Source organism: Bombina bombina, chromosome 6, assembly GCF_027579735.1.
Source record: "Bombina bombina isolate aBomBom1 chromosome 6, aBomBom1.pri, whole genome shotgun sequence".
Lineage (NCBI taxonomy): Eukaryota > Metazoa > Chordata > Amphibia > Anura > Bombinatoridae > Bombina > Bombina bombina.
In genome coordinates, this window is record NC_069504.1 from 349,962,252 (window position 1) to 349,982,358 (window position 20,107).

The 20,107-nt window shown below is 43.0% G+C and overlaps 1 protein-coding gene across 4 annotated transcripts in view; it reads left to right on the forward strand.

Moving 5' to 3' along the window:
- The window catches only part of APAF1 (apoptotic peptidase activating factor 1), a 435,848-nt gene that overhangs the window by 121,912 nt on the left and 293,829 nt on the right, over positions 1-20,107 (forward strand). For all 4 annotated transcript variants that reach the window (XM_053717008.1, XM_053717007.1, XM_053717010.1 and 1 more), the window contains one exon: positions 17,811-17,995. In XM_053717008.1, coding sequence (XP_053572983.1) covers positions 17,811-17,995 — 185 coding nt within the window. The remainder of the gene's footprint in view (positions 1-17,810; positions 17,996-20,107) is intronic.

A 20,107-nucleotide genomic window follows, 5' to 3' on the forward strand; every position in this document is an offset into this window, starting at 1 on the left:
AAATTGTGGTGTAAATAAATCTGACATATGTTGTAGTAGCTGTTTACCCTCAATAGGTATGGACATAGGTTCCTCATGAGAACTTAAACTAGTCCTAGGTCCTTTTTTATCTTTAGATTTGGGCGGCATAGCTAAGGGTGTATAGGGAGTAGAGGACAAGAATTTGTCCATTAAGTGCAACACATAGCTTGCTTACACACAAAAAAAAGAAAACCCCCGTGCAATGTGTCAGAGACCTAATATAGGTCAAATGTATAAAACCTATATATTGGGAGCCAAGACTGGCCCCTCCAAAAAAGAAAGTGTACGTATAGTGAAGTGCTAAGTGAAAAGGAAAAAAAAATCTTCCTAGGGCTATACCGTCATGCTTATTATGATTGTTTTAGTTCAACTGAAATTAATTATTTAACTCTGCCACACCTTGGGCTGTATAAAGCTTAGTCTTATTAAGCAGTATTGTGTTATATACAATAGATTGACCTTATCCTAACAATGTAAAGCTTAAAGAAAAACCAGGCTAAATAATCAGAGGCAGACAGATATATACACTTATAGGTACCAGTTTATATATGCTTAAACCTAAGGCTATAATCTTAATCCTCAGTCCCTCCCATGTGTCTAGCTCCAAACACAGATTATTAAACTCTATTGGTTTGATGCTGTATATAATATGTGTATAATGCTGATAAGACAATTCAGTTTTGCACTCCCAGAATATCCAGGTATTGCTAACAAGCTTCATATGAAGCTCATAGCCAGAAAGAAAATGAGGGCCTTTTCTCCAACATAGGTGTGTCCGGTCCACGGCGTCATCCTTACTTGTGGGATATTCTCTTCCCCAACAGGAAATGGCAAAGAGCCCAGCAAAGCTGGTCACATGATCCCTCCTAGGCTCCGCCTACCCCAGTCATTCTCTTTGCCGTTGTACAGGCAACATCTCCACGGAGATGGCTTAGAGTTTTTTAGTGTTTAACTGTAGTTTTTATTATTCAATCAAGAGTTTGTTATTTTAAAATAGTGCTGGTATGTACTATTTACTCAGAAACAGAAAAGAGATGAAGATTTCTGTTTGTATGAGGAAAATGATTTTAGCACCGTAACTAAAATCCATGGCTGTTCCACACAGGACTGTTGAGAGCAATTAACTTCAGTTGGGGGAACAGTGTGCAGTCTCTTACTGCTTGAGGTATGACACATTCTAACAAGACGATGTAATGCTGGAAGCTGTCATTTTCCCTATGGGATCCGGTAAGCCATGTTTATTAAGATAGTAAATAAGGGCTTCACAAGGGCTTATTAAGACTGTAGACTTTTTCTGGGCTAAATCGATTCATTATTAACACATATTTAGCCTTGAGGAATCATTTATTCTGGGTATTTTGATATGATTATATCGGCAGGCACTGTTTTAGACACTTTATTCTTTAGGGGCTTTCCCTAATCATAGTCAGAGCCTCATTTTCGCGCCGGTATGGCGCACTTGTTTTTGAGGACAGCATGGCATGCAGCTGCATGTGTGTGGAGCTCTGATACATAGAAAAGTCTTTCTGAAGGCATCATTTGGTATCGTATTCCCCTTTGGGCTTGGTTGGGTCTCAGCAAAGCAGATTCCAGGGACTGTAAAGGGGTTAAATATAAAAACGGCTCCGGTTCCGTTATTTTAAGGGTTAAAGCTTCCAAATTTGGTGTGCAATACTTTTAAGGCTTTAAGACACTGTGGTGAAATTTTGGTGAATTTTGAACAATTCCTTCATACTTTTTCGCAATTGCAATAATAAAGTGTGTTTAGTTTAAAATTTAAAGTGACAGTAACGGTTTTATTTTAAAACGTTTTTTGTGCTTTGTTATCAAGTTTATGCCTGTTTAACATGTCTGAACTACCAGATAGATTGTGTTCTGACTGTGGGGAAACCAAGGTTCCTTCTCATTTAACTATATGTATTTTATGTCATAAAAAAATTTAGTAAAAATGATGCCCAAGATGATTCCTCAAGTGAGGGGAGTAAGCATGGTACTGCATCATCCCCTCCTTCGTCTACACCAGTCTTGCCCATACAGGAGGCCCCTAGTACATCTAGTGTGCCAATACTCCTTACTATGCAACATTTAACGGCTGTAATGGATAATTCTATCAAAAACATTTTAGCCAATATGCCCACTTATCAGCGAAAGCGCGACTGCTCTTAGAGCATGAGAACGCTGATGATATGGTTTCTGAAGGGCCCCTACACCAGTCTGAGGGGGCCAGGGAGGTTTTGTCTGAGGGAGAAATTTCAGATTCAGGAAACATTTCTCAACAAGCTGAACCTGATGTGATTACTTTTAAATTTAAGTTGGAACATCTCCGCGCTCTGCTTAAGGAGGTGTTATCCAATTTGGATGATTGTGATTATCTGGTCATTCCAGAACCACTATGTAAAATGGAAAAGTTCTTAGAGGCCCCGGGGCCCCCCGAAGCTTTTCCTATATCCAAGCGGGTGGCGTACATTGTTAGTAAAGAATGGGACAGGCCCGGTATACCTTTAGTACCTCCCCCCATATTTATAAAATTGTTTTCCTATAGTCGACCCCAGAAAGGACTGATGGCAGACAGTCCCCAAGGTCGAGGGGGCGGTTTCTACTCTACACAAGCGCGCCACTATACCCATAGAAGATAGTTGTGCTTTCCAAGATCCTATGGATAAAAAATTAGAAGGTCTGCTAAAGATGTTTGTTCAGCAAGGTTCCCTTCTACAACCAATTGCATGCATTGTCCCTGTCACTGCAGCCGCGTGTTTCTAGTTTGGTGAGCTAGGAAAGGCGATTATTAGTAATTCTTCTTCTTATGAGGAGATTATGGACAGAATTCGTGCTCTTAAATTGGCTAATTCTTTCACCCTAGACGCCACCTTGCAATTGGCTAGGTTAGCGGCGAAAAAATTCTGGGTTTGCTATTGTGGCGCAGAGCGCTTTGGTTAAAATCTTGGGCAGCGGATGCGTCTTCCAAGAACAAATGGCTTGACATTCCTTTCAAGGGGAAAACACTCTTTGGCCCTGACTTGAAAGAGATTATCTCTGATATCACTGGGGGCAAGGGCCACGCCCTTCCTCAGGATAGGTCTTTTCAAAGACCAAAAATAAACCTAAGTTTCGTCCCTTTCGCAGAAACGGATCAGCCCCAAGGGCTACGTCCTCTAAGCAGGAAGGTAATACTTCTCAAGCCAATCCAGCCTGGAGACCTATGCAAGGCTGGAGCAAAGGAAAGCAGGCCAGGAAACCTGCCACTGCTACCAAGACAGCATGAAATGCGGGCCCCCGATCCGGGACCGGATCTGGTGGGGGGCAGACTCTCTCTCTTCGCTCAGGCTTGGGAAAGAGATGTTCTGGATCCTTGGGCGCTAGAAATAGTCTCCCAAGGTTATTCTCTGGAGTTCAAGGGGCTTCCTCCAAGGGGGAGGTTCCACAGGTCTCAGTTGTCTTCAGACCACATAAGAAGACAGGCATTCTTACATTGGGTAGAAGACCTGCTAAAAATGGGAGTGATTCATCCTGTTCCATTAGGAGAACAAGGGATGGGGTTCTACTCCAATCTGTTCATAGTTCCCAAAAAAGAGGGAACGTTCAGACCAATCTTAGATCTCAAGATCTTGAACAAGTTTCTCAAGGTTCCATCGTTCAAGATGGAAACCATTCGAACACTTCTTCCTTCCATCCAGGAAGGTCAATTCATGACCAAGGTGGATTTCAAGGATGCGTATCTACATATTCCTATCCACAAGGAACATCATCGGTTCCTAAGGTTTGCATTCCTGGACAAGCATTTCCAGTTCGTGGCATTTTCTTTCGGATTAGCCACTGCTCCTAGGATTTTCTCATAGGTACTAGGGTCCCTTCTGGCGGTGCTAAGACCAAGGGGCATTGCTGTAGTACCTTACTTGGACGACATTCTGATTCGAGCGTCGTCCCTTCCTCAAGTAAAGGCTCACACGGACATTGTCCTGGCCTTTCTCAGATCTCACGGATGGAAAGTGAACGTGGAAAAGAGTTCTCTATCTCCGTCAACGAGGGTTCCCTTCTTGGGAACTATAATAGACTCCTTAGAAATGAGGATTTTTCTGACAGAAGCCAGAAAAACAAAACTTCTAGACTCTTGTCGGATACTTCATTCCGTTCCTCTTCCTTCCATAGCGCAGTGCATGGAAGTGATAGGTTTGATGGTAGCGGCAATGGACATAGTTCCTTTTGTGCGCATTCATCTAAGACCATTACAACTGTTCATGCTCAGTCAGTGGAATGGGGACTATTCAGACTTGTCTCCGAAGATACAAGCAAATCAGAGAACCAGAGACTCATTCCGTTGGTGGCTGTCCCTGGACAACCTGTCACAAGGGATGACCTTCCGCAGACCAGAGTGGGTCATTGTCACGACCGACGCCAGTCTGATGGGCTGGGGCGCGGTCTGGGGATCCCTGAAAGCTCAGGGTCTTTGGTCTCGGGTAGAATCTCTTCTACCGATAAATATTCTGGAACTGAGAGCGATATTCAATGCTCTCAAAGCTTGGCCTCAGCTAGCGAGGGCCAAGTTCATACATCAACCATCAGGGGGGAACAAGGAGTTCCCTAGCGATGGAAGAAGTGACCAAAATCATTCTATGGGCGGAGTCTCACTCCTGCCACCTGTCTGCTATCCACATCCCAGGAGTGGAAAATTGGGAAGCGGATTTTCTGAGTCGTCAGACATTGCATCCGGGGGAGTGGGAACTCCATCCGGAAATCTTTGCCCAAGTCACTCAACCGTGGGGCATTCCAGACATGGATCTGATGGCCTCTCGTCAGAACTTCAGAGTTCCTTACTACGGGTACAGATCCAGGGATCCCAAGGCGGCTCTAGTGGATGCACTAGTAGCACCTTGGACCTTCAAACTAGCTTATGTGTTCCCGCCGTTTCCTCTCATCCCCAGGCTGGTAGCCAGGATCAATCAGGAGAGGGCGTCGGTGATTTTGATAGCTCCTGCGTGGCCACGCAGGACTTGGTATGCAGATCTGGTGAATATGTCATCGGCTCCACCATGGAAGCTACCTTTGAGAGACCTTCTTGTTCTAGGTCCGTTCGACCCACTCCAGCTGACTGCTTGGAGATTGAACGCTTGATCTTATCAAAGCGAGGGTTCTCAGATTCTGTTATTAATACTCTTGTTCAGGCCTGAAAGCCTGTAACCAGAAAAATTACCACATAATTTGGTATATCTGTTGGTGTGAATCTGCGGGATTCCCTTGGGACAAGGTTAAGATTCCTAAGAGTCTATCCTTCCTTCGAGAAGAATTGGAAAAAGGATTATCTGCAAGTTCCTTGATGGGACAGATTTCTGCCTTGTCTGTGTTACTTCACAAAAAGCTGGCAGCTGTGCCAGATGTTCTAGCCTTTGTTCAGGCTCTGGTTAGAATCAAGCCTGTTTACAAAATTTTGGCTCCTCCTTGGAGTCTCAACCTAGTTCTTTCAGTTCTTCAGGGGGTTCCGTTTGAACCCTTACATTCCGTTGATATTAAGTTATTATCTTGGAAAGTTTTGTTTTTGGTTGCAATTTCTTCTGCTAGAAGAGTTTCAGAATTATCTGCTCTGCAGTGTTCTTCTCCTTATCTGGTGTTCCATGCAGATAAGGTGGTTTTGCGTACTAAACCTGGTTTTCTTCCAAAAGTTGTTTCTAACAAAAACATTAACCAGGAGATAGTTGTGCCTTCTTTGTGTCCTAATCCAGTTTCAAAGAAGGAACGTTTGTTGCACAACTTGGATGTAGTTCGTGCTCTCAAATTTTACTTAGCAGCTACTAAGGATTTCAGACAAACTTTGTCTTTGTTTGTTGTTTATTCTGGTAAACGGAGAGGTCAAAAAGCAACTTCTACCTCTCTCTCCTTCTGGATTAAAAGCATTATCCGATTGGCTTATGAGACTGCCGGACGGCAGCCTCCTGAAAGAATCACAGCTCACTCCACTAGGGCTGTGGCTTCCACATGGGCCTTCAAGAACGAGGCTTCTGTTGATCAGATATGTAAGGCAGCGACTTGGTCTTCACTGCACACTTTTTCTAAATTTTACAAATTTGATACTTTTGCTTCTTCTGAGGCTATTTTTGGGAGAAAGGTTTTGCAAGCCGTGGTGCCTTCCATTTAGGTGACCTGATTTGCTCCCTCCCTTCATCCGTGTCCTAAAGCTTTGGTATTGGTTCCCACAAGTAAGGATGACGCCGTGGACCGGACACACCTATGTTGGAGAAAACAGAATTTATGTTTACCTGATAAATTACTTTCTCCAACGGTGTGTCCGGTCCACGGCCCGCCCTGGTTTTTTTAATCAGGTCTGATAATTTATTTTCTTTAACTACAGTCACCACGGTAACATATGGTTTCTCCTATGCAAATATTCCTCCTTAACGTCGGTCGAATGACTGGGGTAGGCGGAGCCTAGGAGGGATCATGTGACCAGCTTTGCTGGGCTCTTTGCCATTTCCTGTTGGGGAAGAGAATATCCCACAAGTAAGGATGACGCCGTGGACCGGACACACCGTTGGAGAAAGTAATTTATCAGGTAAACATAAATTCTGTTTTTCAGACTTCTCTTAAAATATTAGCAAATACTCCCTGTTAACTTAACCACTTATTTACCTGTAAATAGCATATAACATGTAAACAATCTCTTATGATCAACATCAATCAAACATTTGTTAACAGACATCTATCAATTGTAGGACTCTTATTAAAGTATTGTTAGCTAGCATCCGCTAGACTTTTATCAAAAAGAAGAAAAAAAAAGTACTCTGTTTCTCCGAATTTCATCAGTACAGCTAGACACAATGAAAGTAATATTTTGGAGCTCTTGAAGCTGAGAACTGCTGCTTCAAGAAAAACAAAATACTTCAGTAGTAATTTGAGACTCTGTTGCATTAACACTATGTATGCTTTTCACCTATCTACACATGGGTAGCATATATCATATAAGTGTTCTCCTGTTACAGCAGACTTTGACATGCATTTAGCCAGTATTTGTTAGCAAACTTCAAACAAAAGTTCAACTCTTATAGCATCATTATAGCATCATTATTGACCCGTATCTGTTAGGCCTTTATCAGAAAAAGTTCAACGATGCCTTATCTCTCAAATTTTCATCTGTGTAAATAAGTAGGGTCAGTTGGTGTTTTTAGGGCACTTTAAACAGAAGGCCGCTGCTACAAAAAGAACAGAACAATGCATCAACAATGAAAGTTACTGATAGTCTCAGAAACACTGTTAAAAGGATTATCCGTTGCTTTATCCTGAAGCGTAGTCAAAATAGCACTTAAAGGGACACTCAGGTTAAATTAAATTTTCATGATTCAGATACAGCATGTAATTTTAAACAACTTTCCAATTTACTTCCATTAAAAAAAATGTGCACAGTCTTTTAATATTTACACTTTTTGAGTCACCAGATCCTACTGAGCATGTGCAAGAATTCACAAACTATACGTATATGCATTTGTGATTGGCTGATTGCTATCACATGGTACAAGGGGAGTGGAAATACACATAACTTTGAAATTTGTTATAAAAAAATCTACTACTCATTTGAAGTTCAGACTAAGTGCTATTGCATTGTCTTGTTATCTTGCATTTGTTGATTATGCAAATCTAATGTGTTGACTGGTCCTTTAACTATGGGGTTTGCTGTTGCTCATGACCCGTAGCAATCGGAGCGTATGTACACCTATACATTTATTCACCAACTCTGGATATACTTTAAACCCAGTGCTTAATAGCGCAGCACAGCAAAACTTCCCAGCACAGCGTTTTCCTTATAAGGCCCAGTGTTGACAAAGAAAGAGCATCCAGCTTATATATGTACTTATGGTGCGGACGGACTTAGACCCCCAGCAACACTCTATACAGGGCTTTATTTTATGTAGAAACATTAACTCCGCAATGCAGGACAGCTCCCTGGCCCTTACAGACAGCCCGCCTTACCTTCACCCTGAATGCCTCAGGGACTTACCCTCGGCGGTTGTATCACACAATGTTTCGCTAGAGCCAGCTGCAAGAGAGCTGCCGTCCGGTCGGACCATACATCAGGCCATCCAGCCAGGCTTGTTGCAAAACTTGTACAAGGGACCTTCAGAACACATCCTGTATTGTAGGCTGTCAACCCGCTTCAGTTGCTGGCGGCAAGATACTGTCGTTTTTGTGGGTTGGTTGCTTTGCTTTACTTGCTTTGCCGCACCTTCGTGTATCCAGGTATACTGTGGTCCAACCTCCACAAAACTTAACCGGCTACGTTGTTTGAGTCTGGTGCTCGGGTACTTTGTGCCGGGGCAAATCGGCTCACAGCCCCCACGTTGGTTTCCACTAGTCAGGACCCACCGGGCTGGGGCTTCAGAATATCCAGACTGCTTTGACTTTGAAACAGCCAAGGAATCAGGTGAGACGATGACTCGTTTGTGATCTCGTCGTGGTGCAGGCGAGCACAGTCTCACACTGCGTGTGCATGCTCCTCCCACCGGAAACCAAGAATCAATTTTAATTTCAGCTGCATTATGATGTTACTTTAATATTCGTTCTAATAATAAATCAGAATCTATATATGCAAAGTGCATAATATTTATGGAACACTTTGATCCAACCTTTACTATGTTCATTGGAAAAAGTATGTGAATCTCTAGAATGATCTTAAAGGGACAGTCTACACCTTAGTCATCTTCAAGTCTTACCTTAGATTAAGCTGCAAATAATCTCCTGCACCCTTTCTATATCATGCAGCAGGAACGGTAAAACAGTTATTTTGAAATAAATATTGTTTCTTGCCAGTTTGAAATTGCTGCCAAGCTCCACCCACAAATGACATCACGATCTGGGCTGCATCTATGCACTCTGCTAAGTAGCATTGACAGTCTGTTGAATCCAACTAGTGAGCCTTTTGTGATTGGAAGCAATATGCACCCCATATTTTGATGCCATCAGTGGGTGGAGCTTGGCAGCTATTTCAAACGGGCTAGAAACAATATTCATTTCAAAATAACTGTTTTACCATTCCTGCTGCATGATATAGAAAGGGGTGCAAGAGGCTATTTGCAGCTCAATCTAAGGTAAGACTTTAATATGACTAAGGTGTAGCTTGTCCCTTTAATAAACTGATTCAGATGTAATCCGTTCAAAAGCCATTGCTTATAAAACAAGCAGAGTCTTTGATTATCTGTTCATCTCTAAAATTAACTGTGTTTTGCCAATGTTTAGAACTCTGAACACTGTTGCACAAGAGTTGGGGGGGCAGCCAGGTAGATAATGATTAATTGCCATCAATCCAAAAGGAAGGCTCAAAATACTCTAGGCAGTTACGAACTACTATAGGGCAACAGCTAAGGATCTCTAGTCATCTCTTGTACTGGAGTGTATAGTGTATATTGGAGAATAGCAAGGATGACACTTATGTCTTCCAAAAAGTGTCATTCCCCCCCATTTTGCTTGCCAAAGACCGCCTGAATATATTTTTTCTGTGTATGAAAAGTTCTTTTCAACTTTTCCGAAACAACTCGTTTTTTCAACCGTTTTTTCAAATTTTGTGCCCTAAATCTTATCTTATTATATGTGTCTGTGAATTTCAATAAGATGCACAAGACTTTTTCTGTTCTTAATAAATACAAATCCTCAGTTCTATATTTTATAAATAAACATATCTAGGTCTCATGGAACGTGGATCTTTTTCCATTTTGAAAAAGTTTGTTTGCTTGCTTTAATTTTTTATGTAAGTTCTTCCTAAATAATATTTTAATATATATATATATATATATATATATATATATATATATATATATATATATATATATATATAGTGTGTGCAAGAAACGAAGCTTGATCCTGAGGTCAATGTGAAAAGATAAAAAATTTCTTTATTAACCCAGGCCACTCACTTCTGCCTGTTATACCCAGTCCGTTGCATACCAGGGTTGCAGCTGTATATAAGACATTCCAGTGCATCTTTCCTTACAAGGATTTTGGATTTTTCATATAGGAGAGAAGGGCATCATATTGCTTATTGGATTTTGTTTATAGTGCACTTTACATAAACCCTATTTCTCTGTTTTATATATATATATATACACACTGATATATGTACTGTGTGTGTGTGTGTGTGTGTGTGTGTGTATATGTGTATATATATATATATATATATATATATATATATATATATATATATATATATATTAGGGTTGCACCGATACTAGTATCGGTATAGATACCAAGTATTTGCATGAGTACTTGTACTCATGCAAATGCACCGATACTTAAACCGATACCTGCACTTCCTACCCATACTCTATCTTGTGGCGTTTTTTCAAACTGCATGTTCCCATTTCATTTTAAGCTGTAGTGGAGACTCAACTAAAAATGGTTCACTTCTGTTCTTCCAATACAAATTGCTGTTGTATTGTATTATTGTAAGAGAGATCACTGTACCTCGTTCAGACAAACCCCTGAAGTACTGGGTAGTTAATAAACTGAGATTTCAAGCTCTGGCTAAAATGGCCCAAAATGATCTTTCTGCCCCATGCTGTAGTGCTGAAAATGAGACTGTTCAGCTTAGCATCAAACGACATTACTGATAGCAGAAACAGACGTATAGCTGAACATACAGAGATGCTTCTGTTCCTTAAAAAGAACTTGCTACTAACTTTTCAAAAATTATTATAATTGCTAGATTGCCTGTTATACTACTAGTTCTTCTCTTGTACAATTATGCTCAAAACATACTGTACTCTGAGCAACATCCTTAGCTTATATAATTGCAGGAAGAGTGTTTATAGAAAAAATTAAGTTAAATCATATGAACACACATCTTACAATAATAGAACTAGATTTAGATTACATTTGATATGTAAGCTTTACCAATGCTCTGTTCATATTTCCAACTCAATAGACTTTTATGGAGTTGCACATGCAATGAGCATTGGTAAAGCTTACCAGTCAAATGTAAGCTAGCCCATAGTGTTGTTCCCCATGTTTAAACAGTGCACTTGTATATTTTTTTACTGCATTGCACTTTTGGTTGGTTTTGATATTACATTTGTTATTTATTGTTGTTATTATGAATATATTTGAATGTAATATTTTTATTTATAAACAAGTTCTGTGAAATTTCTTCGAGTTTTTAGAACTTTGTGGCAACAAGCAAATAAAACTGTTATTATTTCATAATATCTTTTGAGTTACAGTTCTTCATAATTATAAAGAAGCTATCTTAAATCATTAGTCTGTATTGTGCTTGGGACACTGTCACATGACATTAAAAAAAGTATCGGTAATTGGTATCGGCGAGTATTTTTAAAAAAGTATCGTTACTTGTACTCAGTCTTAAAAAATGGTATTGGTGCAACCCTTTATATATATATATATATATATATATATATATATATATATATATATATATATATATATATATATATATATATATATACACACAGACATTACCCAAGCGGCTCTGGGTAAAGCCCAATGTAAGATCATAAATCCCCTCAGAGTATGGAGTCAATCATATATAGCATGCACTGTAATTCTCCCATCGTCGCTATCTTTCCATCTAAAGGGGAGGAGAGTCCACGGCCTCATTCATTACTAGTGGAAAATAAGAATCTGGCCACCAGGAGGAGACAAAGACACCCCAGACAAAGGCTTAAATACCTCCCCCACTCCCCTCACCCCCCAGTCATTCTTTGCCTTTCGTCACAGGAGGTTGGCAGAGAAGTGTCGGAAGATTCAGAGTAGTCTCTTATGGAGGGTAGTACTCTTCAGAATGGGACTGGAGTTTTAAGTACTCAGCCTCTCAGTGAGAGCTTGGGTGAAAGTTAGAGTCCGGAGATGCAGAGAGAGTCTTTCTGCGAAACCATCCCGACTCATTTTAACAGCTCCATAAGCAATCAGCGTTGAAAAGTTTCGCTGCCTGCTTTTTACACTCAAGTCCATGTCAGGAGCGATGCTACTACCTTGTGACACTTGAGAGGCCGTGTTCCTGTTCCACGGCATAGATTCTGGTACGATAATTTCATTTTTTATACACATAATGATAAAGCAGAAGACAGGGTCACAGTGTGATACCTTTTATCGTTATAGCATCAAGGGTAGGGGAATTATTGAACAGGGGGGTTTATACATAATATTGTTTATTATGTCATTGCTGCGACATGTGTGAGATGAGGCTCTGGCAATGGGTGGACTTCGTTTCACTTTCGGGAGTATTTGCACGGCAGATTTGGCACGTTTTCTCCCTAGTGCAGGGACGGTCCTTTGAGGCATTCCTTGGCCTACTCGACTTCCTTGCTTGACTGGCGATGCAGGAGACATAACGGTTTCTGTGGTCCGGGTCATAGGAGGTGGTGAGTGCCCCGGCCATTAGAGGTTATAAGGGTGCCATTTTTTATATTTATAACTAGTCCGTAATAAAGCCGTAAGCTATGGAGGACTCTGAAGTGTTAGAGGGTACTCCCTCTTTAATTAAGTCTAGTAATTGTGTTTATTGTGAGAAGATTCCGGTAGTTCTGCCTGCTCAACTATGTTCCACATGCCTTGATAAGGTCACGACATCTAGAATGAATAGGATGTCTAGTACTACTGAGCCGTCCACCTCTGAGGGTTCCCCGTCCCATGAGGCGCGTTCCCTACATTCATCTCAGAGTAAACATGCAGCGCTGCAGGGCATGACTTTTTATCGTACGGGAGAGATCCGTTGGCCGTCAGATTTTGCGGATCAACTGCAAACGGCGGTCTCTAAGGTAATTAGTGCCTTACCACGTTCTGCCAAGCGCAAGCATAAGGTAAAATATGGCGATCCGACCCAGGCCAATGGATATTTCAGAAAGATTATCTGCTGATGAGGACGACTCCGACTCTTCAGAGGACTTCCTTCTGGGTCAGAGTCTATGTCATCTAAAGCTCCGACAGCAGAGGAGCCTAACTTTTGGTTTAGGATGGAAAATTTGCGATTTTTGCTGAAGCAACTACTTGCTACCCTTGAGGTTCTGGAGCCGAAGCTACCGGAGGAACCTTCGATTTCGGAGCTTGATAAAGTATATGAGGACAGGGTGGTGCCTCAGACCTTCCCGGTTCCTGTTAAGATGATTAATATTATTAAGAATGAATGGGAGTGATTAGGTTCTTCCTTTTCCCCTTTTTCTTCCTTTAAGAAACTGTTCCCCGTCCCGGACTCTCACCTCGAGCTATGGGGACTGTCCCTAAGGTTGATGGTGCTATTTCTACGCTCGCGAAGCAGACGACGATTCCTCTTGAGGATAGTTCGTCGTTTAAAGAGCCCAATGACAAAAAGAGAACATGTTAAGAAAAATGTTTCAACATACGGGGTTTGTTTTTCAGCCAGCAGCGGCGGTAGCTGCGATTGCTGGAGCTGTGACATATTGGTGCAAGGCTCTGTCTGACATGGTCGAGAGGGAGACTCCCCTCGACAAGATACAGGAGAGCATTAAGGCTTTGAGGGTCGCAAATTCTTTTATTTGTGATGCCAATATGCAAATTATTCGCCTGAACGCTAAGGTGTCAGGTTTTTCCGTATTAGCCCACAGGGCTCTGTGGCTAAAGTCGTGGTCTACGGAGATGACCTCTAAGTCTAGACTGCTATCCCTTCCATTTCAGGGAAAGGTCCTGTTCGGTCCAGGATTGGACGCAATCATATCCACGGTTACGGGAGGCAAGGGCGCTTTCCTACCGCAGGATAAGAAGGTTAAGCCTAAGGGATCTACTTTTCGTCCCTTTCGTGCGGACAAGCCCCAACAGCCCGCCATCGAAAGCGGATCAGTCCAAAGGCACTTGGAAACCAGCTCAGTCTTGGAATAAGTCCAAGCAGAACAAGAAGCCCGCCAAAACAAAGTCGGCATGAAGGGGCAGCCCCCGACCGGTCTCCGGGCCAAGTAGGGGGCAGATTATCTCATTTCTCAGAAGCCTGGTTGCAGGATGTTCAGGACCCTTGGGTTCTGGAAGTTGTCGTCCAAGGATACAGGATAGGGTTCAGATCTCATCTGCCCAGGGGCAGATTCCTCCTGTCAAACCGGTCTTCCAGTCCAGAAAAGAGACGCCTTTCTATAATGTGTGAGGGATTTCTCTTCCCTCGCAGTAATTGTACCGGTGCCCCCAGCAGAAAGGGGTCTAGGGTACTATTCAAACCTTTTCGTGGTCCCAAAGAAAGAGGGCACAAAATGGACCTAAAATGTTTAAACAAATTTCTGGCTGTTCCATCGTTCAAAATGGAAATGATCAGATCTATTCTGCCCCTAGCTCAAGAGGGTCAGTCCATGACGACAATAGAATTGAAGGATGCCTACCTTCATGTGCCAATCCACAGGGACCACTTCAGGTTCCTGAGATTTGCATTCCTGGACCAACATTTCCAGTTTGTGACCCTTCCCTTTGGTCTGGCGACGGCCCTGAGAGTCTTCACAAAGGTTCTGGGGGCGCTACTTGCAGTGACCAGATCCAGAGGCATTGCTGTGGCGTCCTATCTGGACGTCATCCTAGCCCAGGTGCCTTTGTTCAGTCTCGCAGAGGATCACTCGAGGGCTCTTCTTCTTTTGCTCCAATCCCACAGTTGGAAGATAAACTCAGGAAAGAGCTCCCCGATTCCCAGCATGGGTGGAGTTCCTGGGAACGATAATAGATTCTATATACGTGAGGATATTTCTCACAGGTCAGCAACGCAGGAAGATTGCGTCCACCTGTCTTGCCCTTCAGTCCTCCTCCAGTCCCTTGGTGGCTCAGAGTATGGAGGTGATCGGGCATGGTGTCCAGCATCTATGTCATTCCATTCGCCAGGTTCCACCTCAGACCTCTTCAGTTATGCATGTTGAGACAGTGGAACGGTGATCATACAGACCTATCCCAACTGATTTCTTTGGACGTTCGGATGAGGGAATCCCTCTCTTGGTGGATCCGTCCGGAACAACTGTCCCAAGGGACGTCCTTCCTGAGACCGTCCTGGGAGATTGTAACCACGGACGCGAGTCTGGCATGATGGGGAGCTGTCTGGGGTGTCAGGATGGCACAGGGAAAATGGTCTCTCCTTCCGATCAATATTCTGGAGCTTTGAGCGATCTACAATGCTCTGAAGGCATGGCCTCTACTGGGGTCGTTCAGCTTCATCAGATTCCAGACAGACAACATTACTTCGGTGGCTTACATCAACCACCAGGGGGGGGGGACAAGAAGCTCTTTGGCAATGAGGGAGGTTTCTCAGGTATTGGAATGGGCAGAGTCCCACAACTACTCGCTCTCAGCAATCAACATTCCGGGTGTGGACAACTGGGAAGCGGAATTCCTCAGCAGGCAATCCTTCCATCCGGGGGAATGGTCTCTCCATCCCGAGGTTTTTGCGGGGTTTTGTCACAGATGGGGGACACCGGAGATAGATTTTATAGCGTCCAGACTCAATTTCAAGCTACCCAGATACGGGTCGCGGTACAGGGATCCCCAGGCAGAGCTGATAGATGCCTTAGCGGTGCCTTGGGGGTTCACACTAGTTTAAATTTTTCCACCGCTGCCACTTCTACATTGTGTAGTGGTCCACTTCAAGCAGGAGCAAGCTTTGGCTATTCTGATTGCTCCGTCGTGGCCGCGGAGGACGTGGTTTGCGTATCTGGTGGGGATGTCATCTTCTCCTCCATGGAGGTTACCCTGTCGCAGGGATCTGTTTGTACAGGGTCCCTTTCAACATCAAAATCTAGATTCTCTGAGGCTGACTCCGTGGAGATTGAACGCTTAGCCTTGGCCAAGAGAGGGTTTTCTGAGAGAGTGATTGATACACTCGTTCAGGCTAGGAAGCAGGTCACTCATCGCATCTATCATAATGTGTGGAGGACTTACTTGTCCTGGTGTGAGAAGCATGGATATCCTTGGCACAAGGTTAAGGTATCCAGGATTCTGTCCTTTCTCCAGGATGGTTTGGAAAAAGGACTTGCCGACAGTTCCTTGAAGGGACAGATTTTGGAATTATCTGTTTTGTTTCACAAGAGGCATGCTGAGCTTCCTGATATTCAGTCCTTTGATCAGGCTCTGTCTAGAATCAGACCTGTTTTTAGACAGTCGTCTCCTCCCTGGAGCTTGAACTTGGTTTTGAGGGTGTTGCAGAGGATTTCGTTTGAACCTATGCACTCTGTTGACATTAAGATTCTTTCTTGGAAGGTTCTCTTTCTGTTAGCTATTGCATCGGCGCGCAGAGTATCTGAGTTGGCAGCCTTGCAATATGAGCCTCCTTATCTGGTTTTTCACACAGATAAGGCTGTTCTTCGCACTGGTTTCGGATTCCTTCCCAAGGTTGTGTCTAACCGTAACATCAATCAGGAAATCGTTGTTCCTTCTTTGTGTTCTAACCCTTTATTTCATAATTTGGATGTGGTTCGAACTTTGAAGTTCTATCTTCAGGCTACGAAGGATTTCAGACAGACATCTCTTTTTGTGGTGTATTCAGGGAAGCGCAGGGGGCAGAAAGCCTCTGCAACTTCTTTGTCCTTTTGGTTGAGGAGCATGATTCGATTAGCCTACGAGACAGTGGGACATAAGCCTCCTCAGAGGATCACGGCTCATTAGAGTAGAGCTGTGGCTTTTACGTGGGTCTTCAAGAATGAGGCCTCTGTAGAGCAGATTTGTAAGGCGGCTACCTGGTCCTCCTTACATACCTTTTACAATATTTTACAAGTTTGACGTTTTTGCTTTGGCGGAAGCAGTTTTTGGGCGAAAGGTTTTACAAACTGTGGTGCCCTCAAATTAGGGTACGCCTCTTGCCCTCCCGTTTTTATTCAATGTCCTCTAGAGCTTGGGTATTTGTTCCCACAAGTAATGAATGAAGTCATGGACTCTCCTCACCTTTAGATGGAAAATATAAATTATGCTTACCTGATGATAATTTCATTTCCATCGTGGGGAGGAGATTCCACGGCTCCCGTCCATTGCTCCAGTGGGCGGACCTAAATTTAATTTTTTGTTCTTCTGGCACCATTTATACCCTGATATTTCTCCTACTGTTCCTTGTTCCCTTGGCAGAATGACTGGGGATGAGGGAAGTGTGGGGGGGGGGGGGTATTTAAGCCTTTGGCAGAGGTGTCTTTGCCTCCTCCTGGTGGCCAGGTTCTTATTTCCCACAGGTAATGAATAAAGCCGTGGACTCTCTTCCCCACAATGGAAATGAAATTATCAGGTAAGCATAATTTATATTTTGTTTACTGCCTTTATAGGATATCTCAATTACTTTTGTACCCTTACCATGCTCAGAAAGGAATGCATCCCTCTTCCAAAGGCTTAACAGCCTCTAAAGCTTGTCATGTGCAATATGCCAGTGTCTGCTTTGGATAGTCTATGAGTGTGTCTTTGGTGCTTTTGGGGGGGGGGGGGGGAAACCATTCTGCACATGTTAAGTTTATTTGTTTATCTTCTTTATAGTGAATAGTTTGTGCCTGAATCAGGGAATACATTGGCATTACTCTTATACTGCCATTATAATTTTAAGCAGAACATATCATCTATAAACATTTCAACAGTATCCATACACATATTTTAAATGACAAAATAAATGCAAATCTATTTCCTTATCAACATTCAATATATTTGTTTTTCTCTGTTGGGATCTTGCAGTTGTATAATTATATAATTTATATTGCATGCAAATAACTTTTTAAGGTGCTCCACTGATGAAATATGTAAATGCTGGATATATTTGGCTATTTTCTTTTAAAAAAAACACATCCACCCACCCAAAGGTCAAATGTGTACACATTGTGATAGCTCTGCATTAATGAAAACTTATTTTGCACTTTCAGGACAACAAAGGGCGTGAAGATTTCCAAGAGTTTTTGTCAGTAAATGGGCATCTTCTTGGAAGGAACCCTCACATAAATATTGTGCAGCTGGCTCTCTCTCAGCCTCAGGATTCTGAAGTTTATAAGCAAGCAATTTCACAAGCCAAATGGGAACAGTCAAAAGGATCACTTTATTTCAACTGGATGTAAGTTTGTTAAAAAGCCCTCCATTAATATTAATGAATCTCTCCATCTATGCAGTTGCATCAGAAGAAGTTTATATGGTTCTGACATTTTTTCTTCATTAGTGCCAATTAGCAGCTGCTGTAAATTATGTTATGCTTTTGTTGCTTTGAAAGGTGAAATAGGTGAACATAACAAACACAATTTGTGGTTACAATTATTTGCTCAAGTCATTGTATTACTTCAGTGACCCTTTAAAAACACCATTAAAACATGGGATCCTATCAGTCTCTCAGTGAGGGCTTGGATGAAAGTTAGAGTCCGGAGATGCAGGGAGAGTCTTTCTGCGAAACTATCCCGACTCATATTAACAGCTCCACAAGCAATCCGCTTTGTCTAACTTCGCTGCCTGCTTTCTTCTCTCAAGTCCATGGCGGAGGTGCTGCTACTATTCGTCACACTTGAAGGGCCGTGTTCCTGTTCCACGGCGTAGATTCTTGACTTATTAAGTGTGTTCTTTGACTTTTGAAAAATGACACGGGTCAATCAGTTATGTTCGATATGCCGTATTAGAGCGCCCTGTTCCTTGGGCCCGCCTCTGGGGGTTCTGTCCTCAGAGGCAAGTTCCCTACCGCTCTTTACTACTACACATGCGGGTAACCCAAATTATGTTTATCCCTCCTTAAAGGGCGGCTTGTTCCCCCCTCCCCAGAGGTTGCAGCTCGTTTTTGCTTTTACATATTTTTGGCGATTATGCATCTGCAAAGTCCAGACGTTTATTTGCATTTGTGCTTGTGCCCGACTGTCCCAGGTCTACCGGCCTTGGGTGGGCCTATACTGTTCCCTGCGGGTGTAGCTGTCCCTGAGTGTGGGCCTTTTGTTACAGAATAGCACGTCTTCACGTTTTACTCAGACACGTTTTTGACTTATTGGAGGATCCTATCCTTAACGGATACAGGAATCCGCAGTATTCTACTTTGAATGGCTCACTTTATTAGATATAAGGGATGACGTAATTTCCAAAGTGTCTGCTTATTGAGATCTTTCCCAGTTTGTTGGAAAAGAAGGGTTCCGTTTGGCTGGCCCTGCGGGTATACCTGTTTTCTGCCTGGGCGTTAACCTACAGGTTGTCTTATATTTGCTTTTATCCGGTTAGGATGTCTTTTAATTTTGATTATGTGTTTCCTTTGGGAACTTCTGGGATCGATTCTCTCTGGTTGCTTCTTCGGAAGTTGGTTAAGGGACACATTAGTTCTATGTTTGTCTGTTTGACCTTCCCCTCTGAGGGAGGATTTAGGCAACTTGACAGTTATGACCCCAGCTGCGGCTGGTCCTGCTGGTATTCAGATCTTCTGTCCTGTGGCTTATTCAGACACATGGCGCCTGTTCTGCTTGGCTGGTCAGGTGGGGCGCTGAGTGTTCACATTAATATTTGTGTGTTTTCTTGTTTTTCTTTACAAGTTCATCTAAGCACTCTAAAAGGATCCGTATGGCAGGGGGATTGTGTCAGTCCTTATTCGGCCTTCAATCTTGTTGACTGGGTCAGTGGAGTTCCGCTGCGTCACTCTCCTTGCTCTGATTTCCTCGGGGCCTAGAGTTTCTTTTCTCTCTTGGGAGGATTGGGGGCTTAGCGCCTCCTTCCCGCCATTTTGGGCGGTTTGGCCTTCTTGGGCTCCGGAATTGTCCTTGGACTTGTTCCTGCTGTAGTTCTCTTCTTGAGACCTTTCGGACTTTCTCCGTTCCTTAGGGGGACCTGGTTCTTCGGGAGTTAGTTCCTTTGTAGGGACACGGGCAGTGTGGTCTCCTTGAGCTCTGTTAGGCTTTCTTCCCCGGAGCTTGGTAATTCTCTGCATCCTTTTTCATCTTCTCCTCTGATTTTATGGAGGTGATGTGGAGACTAGCCTTTGCTCGAGTGACCTTGTCCTCGAGGTATCCCCTTGTTCTTGGTCGTCTTGTGGTTTTTTCCACATAGGGCTCTAGTGACCTTGTTTTGGTCTTTGATCCCTTAGCTCCTTGGAGCGTTGGACTCTAGCAAGGGGTGGTCTCGTCTTTGGTCAGGACTTGCAAGTTTTTCTCGTTGTCCATTTTGCTTTGGACATTGTATGTATGGTTATCTGCCGGGGGTCTGGTTTTTA